This window comes from Labeo rohita, chromosome 13 (assembly GCF_022985175.1).
Source record: "Labeo rohita strain BAU-BD-2019 chromosome 13, IGBB_LRoh.1.0, whole genome shotgun sequence".
NCBI lineage: Eukaryota > Metazoa > Chordata > Actinopteri > Cypriniformes > Cyprinidae > Labeo > Labeo rohita.
In genome coordinates, this window is record NC_066881.1 from 4,367,138 (window position 1) to 4,387,167 (window position 20,030).

The window sequence follows — 20,030 nt, forward strand, 5'->3', positions numbered from 1 at the left end:
CATTGCTTAATGCTCGAAAAACATTGTAAATAGAAACCTTTGAAGCTCTCCTGAGCACAAACACTAATATACCAATTTCCTATTTTTCCAGCCTCAACTGAAGGTGCTCTTGCTTTCGTTTGGAGGTGCTTAGCACCCTCTAGCACCCTGTAAAACTGGACCTGCTTCAGAATAATGTCACATAGTTCATTCATGAAATTGTCTGAACATTGCGTAGATTCTTTGTACGTCTGAGGACATGCACACTTTAGTCAGAGCTGTAATAATGCGATTAATGCATTTACATTCCTGTTGCAAATAAATTTGGCATACGCCAGATTAATATGATTCTGCTTGCTATGATAATGAGCTTAATTACATTTTTGTTAATTAATTGAAGTATTGTGTTTACATGAGGCAAAGTTTGATTCCAGTCTTGCCAAAATCACATTATAAACGCACTCATTGTAACAATACAAAGCTAGTTGAAAAAACTTATTCTTTAAGTGATAAAGTACACCTTCTGTAGCCTTCATTTCAGCTTCAGTTATTGCTTATAAGCTTATAAGTTACTGCTGACTTCCTAGTTAAATCAACATTACCCATAACCTTGAAGAGGTATCCACCAATCAGAGAAGTCAGCGTTACCATGGGAACAGAAATTATGTTTAAAAAGAGCTCATATGTGACCACCATCAATAGTGGGTGATGCATTTTGCAGCCAGATGTTACCGCATCTGCTAACAAGGGCTAACTGGGTTATGCTAAGCAGACAAACCTTGACCACTTAGTTGCGCACTATAGCAGAGCACTTTTAGATTCCTGTTTGTTGGGGGTTTAAAAGGTTAGCTACAGAAAGCAGGATGGGACACAGAGCTGTAGAGGATTTTAGCAGAGTGCTTTCAACACTTGTCTGACTCACAGATAGGCCGATGTATCATGGGAATCTTATCCTTTAAATAGTTTTTTGTGACAGATGGGTTTTAGGAGATGGTTGTTTTGAGGCATTTCAGAATAAAAAATATAGATGTCTGTGCAACCTGTTAACTGACTGAATGTTTGTCCTCTGGTTGTTTTGCAGGCGCAGGACCTGATGGAGTGGAAGAAATCAAGCGGCATATATTTTTTGCAACAATAGACTGGAATGTGAGTTCTAAGAACTTTGTGCTTAAAACTATGTAATGTTGTGTAATGTCTTGAATATGTAGGCTGGTAACTTGTGTGTAATATTGTGACCTTATTCATAGCATACTGTTTTCTGCATAGTCCATTGTAAACAGTGTTTTATTAATAAATCCTAAGTGGCTGAATTCTGCTAATGACTTTTTCAAACCATAAATGCCATGTGAAGTGAGATTCCAATCCAAAAAAAAAAAAAAAATTGAGTTGAGGCTCTGCTGTTATTTTGTTTAATTAGTACCTGGTGTGATTTGTGCGCAGTGCTTTGTAGGTATAAAGCACGTGAGACTGTGGTCACATGACCCTATTATTTTTTTTTAATTTGACCTCATTACATGCATTGCATGTCTTAATTAATGTTTGTCCATCATGTCAAAAATGAAAACTGCTCACTTGTATTCATAGTGATTTTCAAAATCACATTACAAATTACTTAAAATAGCAGAAATCAATTTGTCAGGCACACAGATTCCACTGCATTGTGGGATACAATGTTCTGCACAGTGTGCTTTTTTGTACTGCTCAGAAATACTTTGTGTACCTTTAAATCTTTTGTTTTTTAATGAAATCCATTAAAGTCATATTTAAATATTCAGACATAAAACATTACTGCTCAGAATTCACAAGAAGGCTCTATTATGTTTTGATCCATTTATTCTGTAGCATGTATAACATTTAGCATCAATGTATGTTTCTTAAATGGTGTGTTTTTTTGTCAACAGAAATTATACAGACGAGAAATCAAGCCTCCTTTCAAACCAGCAGTAGGCCGACCGGAGGACACATTCCATTTTGACCCTGAGTTTACATCCCGCACACCAACAGGTGACGCAAATTGGCAGTTGATTTTCAGATTATTCACGTAACACTCATATGCTATTTTATTATTTAATAATGCCTGGAAGAATCATTGTAACTGTTTGCTTTCAAGCGTCACAGACAATGTGATAGACAGCAAGCTGGAAACTATTCTTACATAACGGTCTGTGCCCAGCAAGCATAGGGAGAGTGCAAAAACAAATTAGAGTGAACTGCAGCTGCAGAACCTGTTTACCAAGAGCCCTCGGGTCCTGCCGCATAGTGCACCCAGTCAATTCATACTGCTCAGATGGGATCAATTGTGTGTTTCCATTCATAGAGAGACCGTGTCCTTGTTGCCTTTCTAAATATGTTTGTATCTGTGTGTGTCTGCAGACTCACCCGGTGTTCCACCCAGCGCTAATGCACACCAGCTCTTCCGCGGCTTTAGCTTTGTGGCCTCTAACCTGGGTCAAGAACAGCCACTTGTCGAGACCAAGCCAAACTCTGTAAACCCCATTGTACAGGTGAGAAGTTGCATGGTGTTGCATGCAAACATACACAACTTCACAGCAACATGCTTAAAACTGCTCAAAGTGCCTTCAGAATTGTATAGCGTTATGTTAAATGCGATGGCATAGCAACGTTGTAAGCTACTCAAAATAGTGTAGCAAAAAATATAGCAAATAAAAGCTATTATTTAATGCATTAGCAAAAACATAGCAACATAGCTGAAATAAAATCATTCAAAATACATTAACAATTTTGTATGTTAATGTATTACAGACCTGTAAAAAACACATTATGTCATAGAAACATGCAAGAAAACACTTAAAATTCCTTAGGGCATGTAGCGAAATGCTGAAAGTCACTCAAAATACCTTCCAACTGCATAGTGACGTGCCAAAAACCACTCAAAATACCTTAACAAACGTGTAACAACTAAAAGCCTTTCAAAACACTTTAGCAGTTACATAACGGCATGCAAAAAACACTTGAAATATGTTAGCACATATAGTGGCATGCTAAAATCAACTCAAAATACAGCACCTTTGTACAAAATACCTCAGCAACTGCATAGCGACATTCTAACACCACTTAAAATACCACAGCAAACATAAAGTGACTAAATGTTTTAGCAAAAAACACTTAAAATACCTCAGCAAATATAGCGACATGCTAAAATCAACTCAAAATATTACAACTACATGCTAAAAATCATGCAAAAAACCTTCCAACTGCATAGCGACATGTTAAAAACACTTAAAACACCTTACCATGCCAGCATGCCGAAATTAACAAAAATACAGCACAATGCATAATGAAATGCTACAAATCACTCAAAATACCTCAATAACCACACAGTGAGATGCTGAGTACCTTAGTAAACCTAAAACAACTAAAAAGCATTACAACCACATAGCAACATGCAACCACATAGCAACATGCAAAAAACACTTAAAATACAGAAACACTTTAGAATACTGCTCCGTCATTAATGAATAGCTACACAGAAACAAATGACTAATGTACTATTAACATTCTGGTAACTACTGTTAACTAACAAGAAACTCTGATTAACAAATCAGTAAGTAATGAATTAGTTGAAAGTGGTAGTTCACTATTAGCTAATAAGGAACTACTATTTTTTTTCATATCTCCCGGAGAACTGCTAAGAATTAATACAGGTTCATAATTAATCATGGTAACCCACTAGTAATGACTGAAATCATTGTAAGCTTGTGAGGTATATGCAAGGTTTTGGATAGTAATGACTGAAGTGTTACTATATCCTTCTAAAGGAATTACTAATTATTAATTCACTTATAATATTGATCCAAATAATTAGCAATTCCTTCTGACAGATTTGGTAATACTTGAGTCATTACTAGTGGGTTACCATGATCTTCACTTTAGAATTAATTATACTTTTTGTATCATTCACATTATTTATGAACCTGTGTATAGTAGTTCTTAGTAGTTCTCTGGGAGATATGAAAAAAATAATTACTGATTAACTAATAGTGAACTACCACTTTCAACTGAGCACTATTACCTACTGAATTGTTAATCAGAATTTATTGTTAGTAACAGTGAATGTGAGTGCATTAGTCATTTGTTCCTGTGTAATTATTCATTAATGACAGAAGAGTATTTGAAAGTGTTACCTAAAATACTGTAGTGCAAGTAGTGACATGTTAAAATCAACTCAAAATACCCACAATGTGAAATGCTAAAAGTCAAAATACCTCAATAACTGGCTGCATACCAACATGCTAAAAGACACTCAAAATACCTTACAGCAAACATACAACATCTAAAAGCCATTCAGAATACTTCAGCAACCACATAGCAACATGCAAAAAACACTTAAAGGGTTGCTATTATGCTTTTTCACTTTTTGAACTTTAGGCAGTGTGTGGTGTGTATCTTTGGGCATAAAAAAGATCTACAAAGTTGCAAATCTCAAAGTCCACTCCAAAGGGAGATATTTCATTTTTAAAAAAATCTCTTTTCAAGAACTACAACAAGCGGCTCCTTTGGACTACAACATTTGTTTTCCGCATGCAATGATGTCACAACTTGCACTAGAATAGGCTAGGGTGATCAGTGATGATGTGCTTTGATAATGTTAGGCTGCTTTTAGCCTTATGCTGGAGCTGGTTTCGGGCAATGAAACTAATTATGTAAAATAATTAAATAAATTAGCACGATAATATCATGTATCAGCGATCTCGCAGGCAGATAGGACTCAACACTACTGTTAGTAGCGTATTATTTACTCACCCTCCATGCATCCTAGGTTTATATGACTTCCTTCTTTCAGACGAATGCAATCAGAGTCTAATAAAGTCTAATAATAAAATAATAAACAGTGCCTCACATGGCTCCCGGGGGGTCTTCTGTAGTGAATCGATGCATTTTTGTAAGAAAAATGTCCATATTTAAAACGTAAGATTCATTTTTAATCTCGCTTGCGCTAATTGCTTTGACAAGGGGTGTGGCAGTACTGAAACACCGTCTAAGTTGTTCGCCATTCGCAACGCAGTGGGATAGCTAACCAATCATAACACATTTTCTTTTTTTGGAAGGCAGGCATTCATTAAACCCGGAACTAATCGAGCTATTTCTGCCAGGCTGGGGTGAAATGTATTGTAATAATGTAAATTATGTGAAGCATGAGAGCATGTTCTAGTACACCCCCAAAGCAAAATCAAAAAAGACTTTGAAAAAGAGCATAATTGGACCCCTTTAAAATACCTTAGCACATGTAGCATGTATTTTAATCACTCAAAATACTAAAAATCACTCAAAATGCCTTAGCAACTGCATAGCACCATGTTCAAAATACCTCGTATACCAACTAAAAGCCATTCATGATACTTTAGCAACCACACGGCGGCATGCAAAAAAACATTAAAAAATGTTAGCACATGTAGTGACATGCTAAAATCAACTCAAAATAGGGCATAGTAAAATGCTAAAAAGTACCCTAGCAACCACCTAAGCATCAAAACAGCAAATTTTGCACTGGCAATCATCACTTATGATTTCTTCAGAAAATGTACAAATGTATTTTCTTCTATGATGCAAGCATGCCCGCAGTAGTCATGATAATACAAGTGATGAAAAAGAAGCAATATTTCACTTATGCATGCTTTACTAGTTGCAGACATATTATAAATATTGCAGTCAGCCAAGCCAAGGTAGTTTTCTGTATCCGTTTAACCTTGGTTTGGCTGTACAAGCACAGTCAAATCAGACCTATTCCTCAGGGAAGCACTGTTGCATTGCACAGCACAAAACAAGAAGAAAGAGAAGGAAAAAAGAGACCCGCATTACATAAGCTGAACTAATTCTGCCAGATGGTTCATACCTGAAGAACAGCCTTATTGAAGTGTCTGAGCTGTGGTGGCAGTGACCGGAATGAGATGTATTGATTGGCGGGAGCACACTGGCACACAAGCAGATATCTGCTCTGTGGTGCCGTTGTCTAGATCATTCTGATCTGATGTGGCATCTGCCGAGCATACGATATTAACTTACTCTGATAGCGCTCATGAACATGCATGAGTGCAGCTATTTGTGGAGAATTTCTAAACCTGTGCCGTGAATTGCTTTTGTTTTCACGAGGCGTTTCATTTACCTGAAGATGCTGTCGGTTATTTGCATCTTTGGCGTATATGTCTGTTTCACTTTAGGTCGATAAATATAAATGTATCTCCATGCACTGTAACAAAGAACTGACGACTTGATTTGTATTTCCTGAAGAAAAAAAGCTGCTTGCAAGGCAGCAAAAGAATGGTGTTAAAGTTTTAGGGAAGTTTAGGTTTTAGGTTTTGGTTTTATGCGTGGCGTAACAGGGGTTTTAGAAGTACTGAGGTCTAAAAACTGAGCTTGCTACTGGGCATAATTCCTTTCCCCCTGGAAAATAAATAAATAAATAAATAAATAAATTTGATTCTGCTAAGCGAATGTAGTTACTACTGAAAGACTATTTGGAAATTTTAATAAAGTTAAAATGTAAATAAATTCACAGTATGCACAAAATCTTTTTAAATCTTATGCCTAATGTGCTGAAAAGTGATCTGGTTGAGTGGTTTGCATAACTGGATATTACTGTTGTGCATTTAACATTTTATCATAACACAGTTGTCAAATATTAAATGTTAGCTACTTATTTATATTTGACATTTCACATTGTGATTGTTAGAACTGAAGCATCATGCTCCAGTTCATGCTTGGCTTCTGTAATTATTAATACCTATCTTGATTTAATTATTTATTATGTACTTTAAAAAAAAAAAAAAAAGATCCAGACCCGTGACCACAATGGTGAGTAGTTCTATGTAAATGAAATGTGGCGTCAGAGTCACCTTTTTGTTGTCGGTTCTTGTTTGTCAGCTATGCATGAATATGTGTGTTCGCAGTGTGAAGGTGACTATTCACCGTTAAATGGATGCAAGAAGAAATGGACCAAACACTGTTTAGTATGCAAATTATAGTGATGCAATGCTGAACAAACTAACAAGGTCAATGGGGATTTTGCACTTTTTTTTAATCTTTTGTATTTTTTTTATTATTCTGTACATTTACATTTTTTTTCTAAAAAATGCAATTGCAAACTTTTGGTTTGTTTGTTTGAAAAATAAGAGGTCATTTCAGGTAGGGCTGGGCGATATGGGCAAAAAAATAACACAATATTTTTTTTTTCATATCAGTCGATATCGATAATTATCACGATAAATGTCAAATATTTATTTCTTTCAAGTTTAAAGTCAGATTTTTGCTCCAAAGTGAAAGTTGTAGAAACCAGACCATTCATTTTCCTTAAGAAAATAAATATCTAAATAGAAAAATTAATTTCTGCGTGTTCTAATGAGTTACATTGTTTCAAATCAAGAAACAGGTTTGGGTTGTCTGATGATAATAATAATAATAATAATAATAATAATAGTAATAATAATAATATAACTTTTTTGTGTCTTAGAAATGCACATTTGATAGTAGCTTGAGGATGCAGAGGTAAATTTTTGTTTATTATCAATCAGTAACATCTGTAAAAAAAAGTTTTATATGGCTAAATTTATTCTGACACAGTTTTCATTTATTTATGTATTTTTTTTTTTTTTTTTTTTTTAAATTAAGCATTGGTCTCCCATAGTATCATGCGTACATTTTAAATCATGATAAACACAGTTAAAGCCACACATAATAGTACCTCAATGCAATGGTAAAAATATAACTACATGGCTTTATAGGTAGCCTATTTGTATGAAAAACGGTAGTCTAAAAACATTCAGTATAAATGTACACATGCTATAGCTTAATCACAAATACATACATACTATAATTATATACCATTACTCCTGTAATAAATATCCCAAATATCCCACATTGCTGCCACAATACCATGGTGTAGTGAGTGTTACTACAGTGTAAAATGTAATTAGTTGACTTTACTTAGAAAAAGTGTGGAAACCGATTGCCTTAAAAAACTAAGTAAAGTGAAATAGGAATAGTATGTTGTACTGACAAATGCTTATTTAGTATAGTTTACTTATACAAGAGTTGTAGTAACTAACAAAGAATTGTTGGGGTTACTTGATTCTTTACTTTAGGTTTACTCTTACTCTTGAAATTATGCAATTGCTTTGCTTTGCTTTACTGTTGTTGTTTGTATTTGCCAATTTCATTTGCTGTCTTGTGTCAGTAGTAGCACAACAAAAAACAAACAAAAAAAAGCGAATAAAATGGTTATTGATGCAGTTAATAAAAAATAAATAAAATTGAGTTGTTACCATTGTTGTGATTCACATGCTGAATGTTGAAGTCTGTGTGTGACTCATGCACATAACCCCAGTATTGAAAGATTGTATCAACCCAGTTAAAAGCTTAAAAGGTGTTTATAAAAAAAAATAGTGAAATTGTAAAAGATCATTAATCAACATGAAAAATACACAACCTAATGATTTAATTAGAATATGGGTCACCTTCTAAAAGCAACCTATTCATTATTTTTCATTCCTTGAAATCAAATAATTCTCATTTCATGTTGTATTGTTACATCAATAGAAAGAAAGCTATAGCAATAAAAACAAAGTTCCAAGTGCCCAACCAAAAGTAACACTATTCACTACAATGGGGTGAGTATTAAAAAAAAATAAAATAAACTTTTCAGGAAAATCAATCTCACAAATATTTCAGTTGTATTAAAAAAATCTACATTCAAGATGACTTTGGGAAATGAGTGAATGCAAGTAGTCAAACAAAGATATGAGTGAAAAGTCTACTAAAAATTGTACATATTAGTACACTGTTGCATCTCTCTGGTTTATTAATGTCATTGTTTTCTTTGTAGATACTTGACTATTTTAAGTAAACATCACTCAAAGCAGTAAGTAAAGTGTTTTATTTGCTTTGAAAGTAGCTGTAACTTCATAAAACCTAGTAAGTATAGTAACTAAGTAAAGATAACTAATTATATCTAAGTAAGGTAAACTACAGCAAATCCATGGTAAATGATGGCGATGTGTATATTGAAAAGTCTTCTGACTGTCTCGTTGCACACAGCTTTAAACTAGTTTGAATCACAGAGTCATTTGTGTTCATCGCTGAATTCAAGTGTTTCACACTGGATCTCACAGCGCTGTTTAGTGCTCGCGTGACGGAGCCGTTCACATATTGCGTCATTTGCGCGCTCTAGTTCGTTATTTTAAATGTAGGCGCGCGGCAGCTGCGCTCATAACGGAAGCAACGCAGTCGCGACACACATGCGGTGCGACGCGCTCGGTTTTTCCAGGCCACATCTAAGATAATAAATGCATCTTCTCTAGTGAGCTTGCACAGTTTGAACTTCGGTCCGAGCGCATAAACCATCCTTATGGCGCAATTCAAATGAGTCGCACTGTTTCGTTCTGCTTTTGGCACATAAAATTATATCGAACATTTATCGAACTTTTCATATCGTTTTATCGAGGGAAATTATATGGCGATAATTATCGAATTATCACCCAGTCCTAGTTTTAGGTATACAGGGTGAGGTTACAGATGTGGGCTGGCAAATGAAAGGTTGTAGTGGTCAAACCCCTGAAGGGAGATGTGAATTATCATCATTGTGCCTTTGAGCAAGACACTACTCCTGGAGGACAGTCAGTGCAGTGCGTGTGCTGTATGATGCTTGGGTTTAAAACATCATCTACAGTAGGCAGTGAAGCCACAATTAAAAATGTATGAATGCCACTGCATTAGATTACAATAAATGATAAAACTGTTCAGGGCTGTTAGTGGAAAGTTAGTGTCCATAGCTGAAGTAATGTTCTCATTTTACCACTCATAATGTCATATAAATTATCATTATATTCATGTGTGTTGTTTTACTGCAGCAACTTCATGGCAACAACATTCATTTCACTGACGGCTATGAGTTGAAGGAGGATATCGGCATTGGAGCGTATTCGGTCTGCAAACGATGTGTCCACAGAATCACCAGTGTGGAGTATGCTGTCAAAGTATGTGTGAAATCTAATCTTTGAAAGCACCAGATTCCATTAAATTCTCTTTGTGTGACAAAACACATGGTGCAGAGTGTTATTTAGTGAACAGCAGAAGCAGTGGCTGTTTCATAAGAGTATTTTGATGAATTGCCATAGAGGACAGCATCACTCAGTGTCAGTCGAAGCTTTATCAGACACCGCTGTGACCAGCCCACTTCATTTCAGATTATTGACAGAGCCAAGAAGGACCCGTCTGAAGAGATCGAGATTCTTCTGCGATACGGCCAGCACCCAAACATCATTACTCTGAAAGATGTGAGTCACACTTTGAAATAAAACTAAGAAATACTACTTCAGTTATATGGAGACCCCCTACTAGGCCAGGTATTTGAGTATTTTTGAGAATTTAATCATCAGATTTTGTAATCTATATTTAGAGTTTCAAAATTGAACTCATGGATTTGACTATTTGTCTAAGTAGATCTGAAGATCTATTATTTTATCATGAAGATAAAATGGTAACACTTTACAATAAGGTGTCATTTGTCAACATTAGTTAATGTATTAACTAACATGAACGAACAATGACCTTTATTACACTATTTATTCATCTTTATTAATATTAGTTAACAAAAACACAGTCGTTTATTGTTTGTTCATGTTAGTTCACAGTGCATTAACTAATGTTAACAAACACAACTTGTGATTTTAATAAAGTATTAGTAAATGATGAAATTTAAACATTAACTAAGATTAATAAATGCTGTAGAAGTATTGTTCATTCTTAGTTCCTGTTAGCTAATTAATCTTATTGTGTAGTGTTACTGATAAAATTAGTTAATAGAGGTTTTGTTTACTATTTCATAAAGTTCAGTTTTCAATAATGCATTTCTGATTTGCTCATATCATTCATTTTGATGAAAATTAAGTCTGATGAAGTTAAGTCTGAATTTGGTGTAAATAGCATTGACAAAACTTTTAGTTTAGAGAAATGCCAAATCAATTGGATGAAAAAAAGTTATTGCATAAAACAAGAAAAACATATCTGGCAATGAGGTAAGAAAAATAATCTTAATTAAAAGAGAGAACAACATTATTTTTCTTGCCTCATTGGCAGATCTTTTTTCATGTTATAAGCCAAAACTAACAAACATTTCAGAATTGTTTCACAAATCAAGACTTATTATTAAGTCATTTTGCTTCTCAAGTAATTTTATCTTGATTTAAGAAGATAGAAGATTTTTAGATATTTGTAATAGAAAACAAGACAAAAATGCTGAGGGAAAAAAAGCATTTTTTGCAGTGATAGCTAATGAACTAATGAACCTCCAGTTTCAAATTTCTGTTCCTGTCATTCCAATTCAACATCCTGTATGTTGTAGTCAATTCCGATTAAATTCTTGGATCGAAAAAAGGAGCTCATTCTCAAATTCTGAATTTTGCCAAACACTCCAGCCTACTAACAGAATGTTTAATGTCTTTTAAGGCCTTTATCTCAGCTGTCTTAAAATGTTAACCTGCATTACCATTGATCCAGTTTCAAAAGTTCTTTCCTGGTTGCGTACGCGCTCCTGGGCTTTCTCTGGTCTGCTGATGTCTGTGATTGAAAGCTGCATCACTGCAGTGTGATGGAGCAAATGAGCTGTGCTGTGTACTGCAGGTCTATGATGACGGCAAGTTTGTGTATCTGGTGATGGAGCTGATGAGAGGAGGAGAGCTGCTGGACCGGATCCTGCGGCAGAAGTGTTTCTCAGAGCGTGAGGCCTCAGCTGTGCTCTGCACCATCACCAAGACTGTGGAGTATCTGCATTCACAGGGGGTCAGTTTGCATGTGGTCACAGTGGAGATGCTAAATATTTACTTGTTTAGTTGATTATGAAGATAAAAGTGCCATAAATACAGCCAATTACACACATTGTGGGCACTTTGTTAAATGTACTGCATCACTGTTTCTTCATCTGTGTCCAGGTTGTGCATCGAGACTTGAAGCCCAGTAACATCCTGTATGTCGATGAAACAGGTGACCCAGAGTCCATCAGAATATGTGATTTTGGGTTTGCCAAACAGTTAAGGGCTGAAAATGGTCTGCTCATGACACCATGCTACACTGCAAACTTTGTGGCCCCTGAGGTACTTTTATATTTATATATATATATATATATATATTTTTTTTTTTTTTTCAGTGTTATGATTTATATGTTTCTGAAAAACTGTATTTTTTTAGTATTTATAAAACAAGTCACACACATGTAAAGTTATTTAAAATAGCATTTGCTTTTAAAATATACTGCTGTCTAAATATCTACTATTAGATAAATCCTTATTGTTTTATTGACAATTACAATGGTTTACCACAGGCATATGGTGAATTTAGGCATGACCCCATTTTCTGTGCTAAAATTAACGTTTATTCAAAGTTTATATTTTTAAACACAACTTATCCAATCAAAATGAGATCTAAGCATTTTTTAAAAGTGTTTTATGATATAATGTTAAATTTACAACAACATACCTGTGATTAATACAGGTCCTGAAGAAACAAGGATATGATGCCGCCTGCGATATCTGGAGTCTGGGAATCTTACTGTACACCATGCTGGCAGGGTAAGTTAACACATATATCATTTTGATATTTATTTTATTTGATAATTATTTTTATAAGGTGATATTTATTTTAAATAAAGAAATAAAAAATGTAAATGTGCCTATTAGGCTCACATACCCATTAGGCAACTTCCATTTTGAGCTCAGATTATAAAAAGAAAAAATCATGTATTATCCTACTTGATGTCTTAGCCAATTGATGTGTTTGTTACTACATACCTTAATTTCAAGTCAATCAGACCATTGCACACTGACATATGTGTTCACACTGTCTGATGGCCATTTTAAAAGCTGTCTGAAAACTTTCACCAAAAGAGGAGCCCTTTAAATGTGCATTTTTTAGATGTTTATTTTGCACGTCACTGCAGCTGCCATTAGAAGTCCCAATTGCTATAGAAACAGTCAGCGTTCTGACACGTGTGCTCAGTACTGCGCATGTGCACTGGCTATTCTAGCCTGAAAAATAAGCTGTTTTTAACACTATGGAGCATAAGGAACAATATTTATGAGGCAGTTCTTGTCAGATTTCATAGGTGATTTCAAATATGAAATTTAATCGTAAGCTTGGTGAACAGTTTTGGAGAATTTGATGTTTTTACTTATTCAAAGAGATAGGAGCTGCACTTCAAAGATGGCCGCCGAGTGAGTTAAACAGTTGACTTTTACCGTTTTCGAATCCATTCAGCCGATCTCCGGGTCTGGCGGTAGCACTTTTAGCATAGATTAGCATAGATCATTGAATCTGATTAGACCGTTAGCATCTTGCTCAAAAATGACCATATATAATGACAATATTTTTCCTATTTAAAACTTAACTCTTCTTAAGACTGACGGAAAATGAAAAGTTGCGATTTTCTAGGCTGATATGGTTAGGAACTATACTCTCATTCCGGCGCAATAATCAAGGAACTTTGCCGCCGTACCATGGGTGCAGCAGGCACAATGATATTACACAGTGCCTGAAAGTGACCGGCACTAAGTTTGTGTAGATGCAGAGTTAGAGCCGGCAGAGTTGACGAGTTCCTTGATTATTGCGCTGAAATGAGAGTATAGTTCCTAACCATATCAACCTACAAAATCGCAACGTTTCATTTTTCGTCCGTCTTTGTACACGGTTCTAATAAATCTGTGAACTCAAATCTGTAGACTGGCTCTTACTTTTGGCATTTAGCCTCAACAACTCCAGACAGTGAATCGGTGAAAAATTGTGGGCAAAAATCATGTAGTGTTGGTGCATTCCAGGCTTAAGAGAATACAAATAAGTTGACATCCTTTTAATAAGAGGCTTCATAATTGGACTAGTTTTTTTGTTCATCCCCATGAATTAAATGCTTTTTTTATTAAATGTTATTTGATTTTTGAATATGTGTTACTTAGCTAAACGTGGACTAGTCTAGATATTGCAATGTGCTTAAATGACACTTCGCTATGAATATATAACTGATCAAATTGAATTTTTAATAAAACATGATGTAATCTCAGTATGAACAGATTCTATCTGTTGCTTTAAATGAACTGACAATATTTATCTAGGCATGCTAACACTGTTTCTGTCATCAATCTGCCCCAAGAACCCAGCCTTAACGTTCTTCATTTTCTGCAACATTACGATTGACCTTTCAACACAAACAAATCAAAACCCTATGTAGCACATCCTTTCTCCCTTTGCCCGGATGAGGGGACTAATTTCTAGAGCAGGGTGGAGGGGATTACTAGGTAAGCCGGGTCAAGTCACAGAGTAATTGTACTGAACACAATGCCAGAGCTATCAGAAGCCAAGCAGCACTCTCAATTTAATGTTCCTGACTATGGATTGAGCTTTAAACCTCTGTGTAATCAGAACATTAAAAAAAAAAAAAAAAAAAAATCATCTCACTCTTGTGACCCAGCCATATGTGTACGCTAAAAATACCTTGGTGGAAATGGGGGTATTACAAAAAAAGCCCACTCTTTTCTTTCTCTTCTCACCGTTTCGCTGTAAGGGCACATTCACAAGTTCTTTCACACACTCAGCATTCATTCTGTCCTGCAGTTTCACGCCCTTCGCTAACGGCCCTGACGACACACCAGAAGAGATCTTGGCTCGCATTGGAAGTGGGAAATTTGCCCTGTCAGGAGGCAACTGGGACACGGTGTCTGACGCAGCCAAGGTCAGCTTCCTAATTTTTTCATGTTGGGATTAGGCCTGACCAACAAATAGCCCATAAACCCATTTTTCTGCCTTTTGACAATATTCAAAATGGTCGTTAACACTTTTTTAATGCAATAAATAAGGTACAATAGTTAATATTAATAATAAAGAAATATAAGAAAGATATTTAATCTTTTTCTGATTTATACTTATCTACACTACCAGTCAAAAGTTTGAAATAATTAATAGATTTTACTTAATGACATATTCGAAAATTAATATTTTTTGAAAGGAGACTTTTATGCTCACCAAGGCTGCATTTATTTGACCAAAAATACAGTAAAAATAAAATTGTTTGTTTTCTATATTTTAAAATGTTATTTATTCCTGAGCAATAATTGAGCACCAAATCAGCATATTATTATGATTTCTGAAGGATCTTGTGACACTGAAGACTGGAGTAATGATGCTGTAAATTCAGCTATGCATCACAGAAATTAAATTGTTAAAATATTCACAATATTCATGTTTTATTGTATTTTTGATCAAATAAATGCAGCTTCAGTGAGCATTCTTTTTTTTTTTATTAAAAAAAATATTTATTACTGTTCACATTAATATACAGCAAAAATTATAATTTAAGGCAATAAAAGGAGACAACAGTGCTTATTTCTGAGTGATGACACAAATAAATACTTTTGAAATGTTTTATTTGGGTTTGTTAAAGGTTTGGTAAACTAGTCCGATAACACTCTTTGCTCAGCTCTAGAAATAATATTCAGTCTTCAGTCAGAGTATTCAGTCTTTACTATAGTTTGTAAAGTCACTTCATCCTTTAATTCGTCTTCATCAGGTTCCAAATGATTTCAGCCTCAAAAAACAAACTATTTTTTTTTTTTTTTTTTTTGGAAACAGGACATTGTAACTAAAATGCTGCATGTGGACCCCCATCAGCGGCTGACGGCACCTCTTGTTCTCAGACATCCCTGGATAGTAAACCGCGATCAGTTATCTCAGAGCCAGCTGATCAGACAAGATGTGCAACTGGTGAAGGTACTGCTCCTGTAATCCCATCTGCTGCTGCATTTGAACTGTTGCCAGATTCACTCTTCACTATCAAAGTGCAATATCGCCACCTCATGTTTACCTGTAAAACTGCATCTGTTCCACTTTACAGTGAAATGAAAAAGAAATGCAGGAATAAAGAAATGAATAGTTCTTTTGAAATAATTAAAAAGGAACTAATGGTGATCATTATAATTCGTAATGATTCCCCTTAAGTGAATTCTGGCTAGCAAATAGGCCAGCTATGTACAAGGATAGACAACAAATAATAATCACAAATTATTTTTTGGATGACAGTACATTACTATTCATACGATTAGGGTAGGATGTTTTTTTTGTTTTTTTGGTTTTTTTTAATTAAAAAAATACAGTAAAAAAAATTAAAGATTGTAAAATAGTAATAAAATTGAAAACAAGTATGTTCTACTTCTGTAAATGTAGTATATTCCTGTGATGTAAAGCTGAATATACAAGGTTTTTCTTATATATCATTTTTGATTAGTAATATTTATTCCTAAGAACCTCATTTGGACAACATCAAAGACAATTTTCTCAGTACTTTGATTTTTTTAGCTTTCAGACTATGTATAAATCTATATATAATTAATCTATATATAATGTCACTTTTCATTAATTTTATGCACCTATGCTGAATAAAAGTATTGATTTCTATAATAGAAAACCTTACTGTCCCCAAACCTTGAATTGTAGTGTACTAACACAGTTTATACAGTTTTTTACTGTCACTTTAAATTATCACAGATCACTATTTGTGCTTTGACACTGTATAATTTACGATGTAATAATTCATCCTATGACATCATTTCCTAGGGGGCGATGGCTGCCACATACTCTGCTTTGAATCGATCACCTCAGGCCCCAAAATTAGAGCCAGTGCTTTCATCCTGTCTGGCTCAGAGAAGAGGCATGAAAAGACTCACATCCACTCGTCTATAGCACTCCAGTCAGACACATGAGCTTCTACAGCTTTAAGAAATGTCAGAGCGTACAGGCTTCGGACAAGGCACCAGACGACCGCCAAAGCATCCGGAGCAGAGTGGAAAAATTGGATTGACCACAGAGTGTCAGAGCAATCTCCAAAGAGCGACAAATGATCTGCCAAGTGTCTCTGCTGATGGCAAGAGATTGATGAGGGCCAGATGTAAACATCACAGCTGTCAGGGCACAAAAACAGTTCTTTCAGAGCGTGAAGCTGTTTTTGTGTGTGTGAGCCACCCCTGTGAACTTCAGGAGTGTAGCATCATGAAGTGTTTCGTTTAAATGGTGCATAAAAAAGGTCGCAGTTATCGTTCCCGAACTGTGTGCAGGTGGCCGAAACCCAGTCGTTCGTAAAAGTTGCTACTACTTGACGCAGACACTTCAATTAGAGCCATGTAGGAGTTAGCAGAAGATGCTCTGGTCTGATCATGGTGACGGTGCTGCACCTTAAGCTACGTGCCGGCATTATTAGCATCTTTTGAACATGCATGCCATGTACAGTATGTATTTTTATGACAAACAAACAGTTCTAACATGCTAATGAAAGCACAAAGAACATCTTTCATGTTGTTGTTTTTTTCTTGTTTTACTAGTAACCTTCTTTAATGTCCCAGTTTGGCTTTTTTTATTTCATCTTTTTGGTGATTTCATTAGTCTTACATAACGCTGAGACTTCAAAAACCAGCTGTTTTTTAATTGTAATGTTTCTATTTTTTTCATGTTGCGTATTTGCACTACATTGGTTGGTTGGTTGGTTTGATTGATTTATTTATTGATTAATTTATTTATTTATAAATGTTTTTTTGTTGCACGTTTATTTATATTTCTGTTTAATGATTAAAATATTTATGTGTTTATTGAAAATATCCAATACCTTTTTTATTGTCTGTTTGTTTTTAAGTGACCTTTATGCATAAACATGAAACCTAAACAAGTGCCACGCCTTTGCACTAGATTGATTGAATGATGACAAAGAAATAAAAACATTAGAATATAAACATGTGCATGTATTTTCACTTTCATGCAAATGTAAAAAAAAATGTAAATACAGTTTGACTACCAAAATTTATTTAACTTATTGTAAAGTCTTTAGATCAAAGATCCTGAAAACACAAGACATGATTTATGAGGTTTTTATCTATTACAGTTATAGTCATCCGTTAAAATCTTCTATTAGTTTATGTTAAAGTTGACCAGTGCTACATTATTCTTCCAATAAATATCACAACTTGAGAGTATGCATTAGTTCATGACAATGTGTTGGGAAATCTGTTTTCCACACATAGCACATCTGCTCAGTGAAAATTACTTAAAGATATTCAGAAATTACATTTGCATGCCATACACAATTTGTAGCAGCTTCTAATGATAGCAGTACTGATAAAATAACCTTAATTTTGTATGATAAAGTGACAGTGCAGTATTTTTGTATGAATATGATCAACACCTTTTCCAAAATGAAGCTCATTCTGGGCTATTTGAGAACCTTCAGCCAAACTTTATCTTTTGCTGGTGTGGCTTATTTTTTACATGTGAAAAGCTTTACATTTTTGTTGTTGTTGATGCTGATTTTTTTTTTCCCTTCTGTTTTAACAATATCCCAAAACAGGTATATGTCAGTGCATTAGTGCTTCTAGTTAATGCTGTACATCAGGTGTAGAGACAGTGACTACCTACCAAACAGCAATAGAATTAGGATCCTTGCTAGAAAAGAAATTATACTTTTATGCCCTATGTTGGCTTGTATACCAACAATTCATAAATAAACAACATAAAAATGTTATCAAACTGGTCTCTAATGTGTGGTACTTAAGTGAATTGTGAACCATGTCAGTTCTCGAAATAGATAGGGTACAACTATAAGGTGTGCCAGTACTATCAGTACGTCATTTAAATAAACAAGTACATTCACATCAAACAGTGCCCTAGAAAGGACGTTTTCAAGTGCATTCATAATGTCAAACATATCAGATTTTTGGATGTCTGAGCTTTTTAAGGTGAAAATAAAATGACTGCAATCATACTGTCTCCATCCTGATGACATTAATGACGACAGGTATCTAAACAAACTGCAAAATTGGAATTAAGTTGAGTAATTGTTTATCTCTCATTTTAAACAATGTGTATGTTAAGATTATACATTTAGAATATATAGGCCATTCTACAGAATTGGTGCAAAGAAAAAAAAATGTATTTTTCCACAAATTTTGTATGTATTCATATTCTATAATGAATATTCTTTGTCCTCTCCTTAAATTTGTCAGTACCGAAACTTAGTAATATATAATTTAATAAGTAGTGTTACATTGACCTATTAAGATTTTGCTTACATCTACTGGGTAAATATACTTTTTGTTATTTCATTAAAACATTTTAATAGTTAAATCAATAACAATTACAATTTTAATTGTCAAATGTGATTTATGAGATTTGTTGTATTTTGAATCCAATATTTCTTCGTAAAAGGCAAAAAGTTAATCATATAGATTTAAGAGTTAAGGATTCATCAGTTTGAATATACACCGAACCAAACACTATCATAACATCTTAGTTGATAATTCAAGGTAATAATTCAAGATAATTCAACTTGACTTGACTTGATATAGCCTACTTTATTTTTGACAAACATCCCATGTTTCAGTGGTGACAATACATTTTCAGTAGTGACAATAATGTTTAGTAGCGATCACATTACAGAATTTTTACTCACATACTAAAACATACTTATATATATATATATATATATATATATATATATATATATATATATATATATAATTGTATAACTGTATAACGTTTTTGATTATTTTCTCCAAATAATGGATTATTTGTTCCCTTTTGTCACTACCAAAACAATGATGACATTTCGGTCATGACTGTTATGGCCCTGTTGAAAAAAAAACAGCAGCATATGCTGGCTAGGTTTTAAAGCATTGATGCTGGTTTTTAGCTCTTTTAAGCTGGTCATTAGCTTGTTTATGCTGGTCCTTAGCTGGTCATGTGCTGGTCCTGAGCAAGAGCGACCAGTTTAGGAACAGCACATGACCAGCTAGGAACCATCTTAAACCAGCAAAGGACCAGCATAAACCACCTAAGGACCAGCTTAAACCAGCTCAAACCAGAATCCATGCTTCAAAATCTACCTAACTAGCATATGCTGTTTTTTTTTTCAACAGGGGGTAGTGAGAATTTTAGATACTTTTGGGCCCAGCTCAAAGATGCTAATCAGCACATGGTTAGCTAGCACAGTTCTGACACATAAAAACACACATAAAAAC

The 20,030-nt window shown here is 34.5% G+C and overlaps 1 protein-coding gene across 1 annotated transcript in view; it reads left to right on the forward strand.

Annotated features, from left to right (window-relative positions):
* rps6ka2 (ribosomal protein S6 kinase, polypeptide 2) overlaps positions 1-18,615 on the forward strand; it is a 62,217-nt gene extending 43,602 nt beyond the window's left edge. Inside the window, exons 11-21 of the mRNA XM_051126304.1 lie at positions 1,061-1,125; positions 1,881-1,983; positions 2,353-2,483; positions 9,843-9,968; positions 10,179-10,268; positions 11,614-11,772; positions 11,922-12,083; positions 12,481-12,557; positions 14,590-14,707; positions 15,604-15,741; positions 16,585-18,615. Of these exons, the coding sequence (XP_050982261.1) occupies positions 1,061-1,125; positions 1,881-1,983; positions 2,353-2,483; positions 9,843-9,968; positions 10,179-10,268; positions 11,614-11,772; positions 11,922-12,083; positions 12,481-12,557; positions 14,590-14,707; positions 15,604-15,741; positions 16,585-16,710 (1,295 nt within the window). The 3' untranslated portion in view covers positions 16,711-18,615. The remainder of the gene's footprint in view (positions 1-1,060; positions 1,126-1,880; positions 1,984-2,352; positions 2,484-9,842; positions 9,969-10,178; positions 10,269-11,613; positions 11,773-11,921; positions 12,084-12,480; positions 12,558-14,589; positions 14,708-15,603; positions 15,742-16,584) is intronic.
* The last annotated feature ends 1,415 nt before the right edge of the window (positions 18,616-20,030 follow it).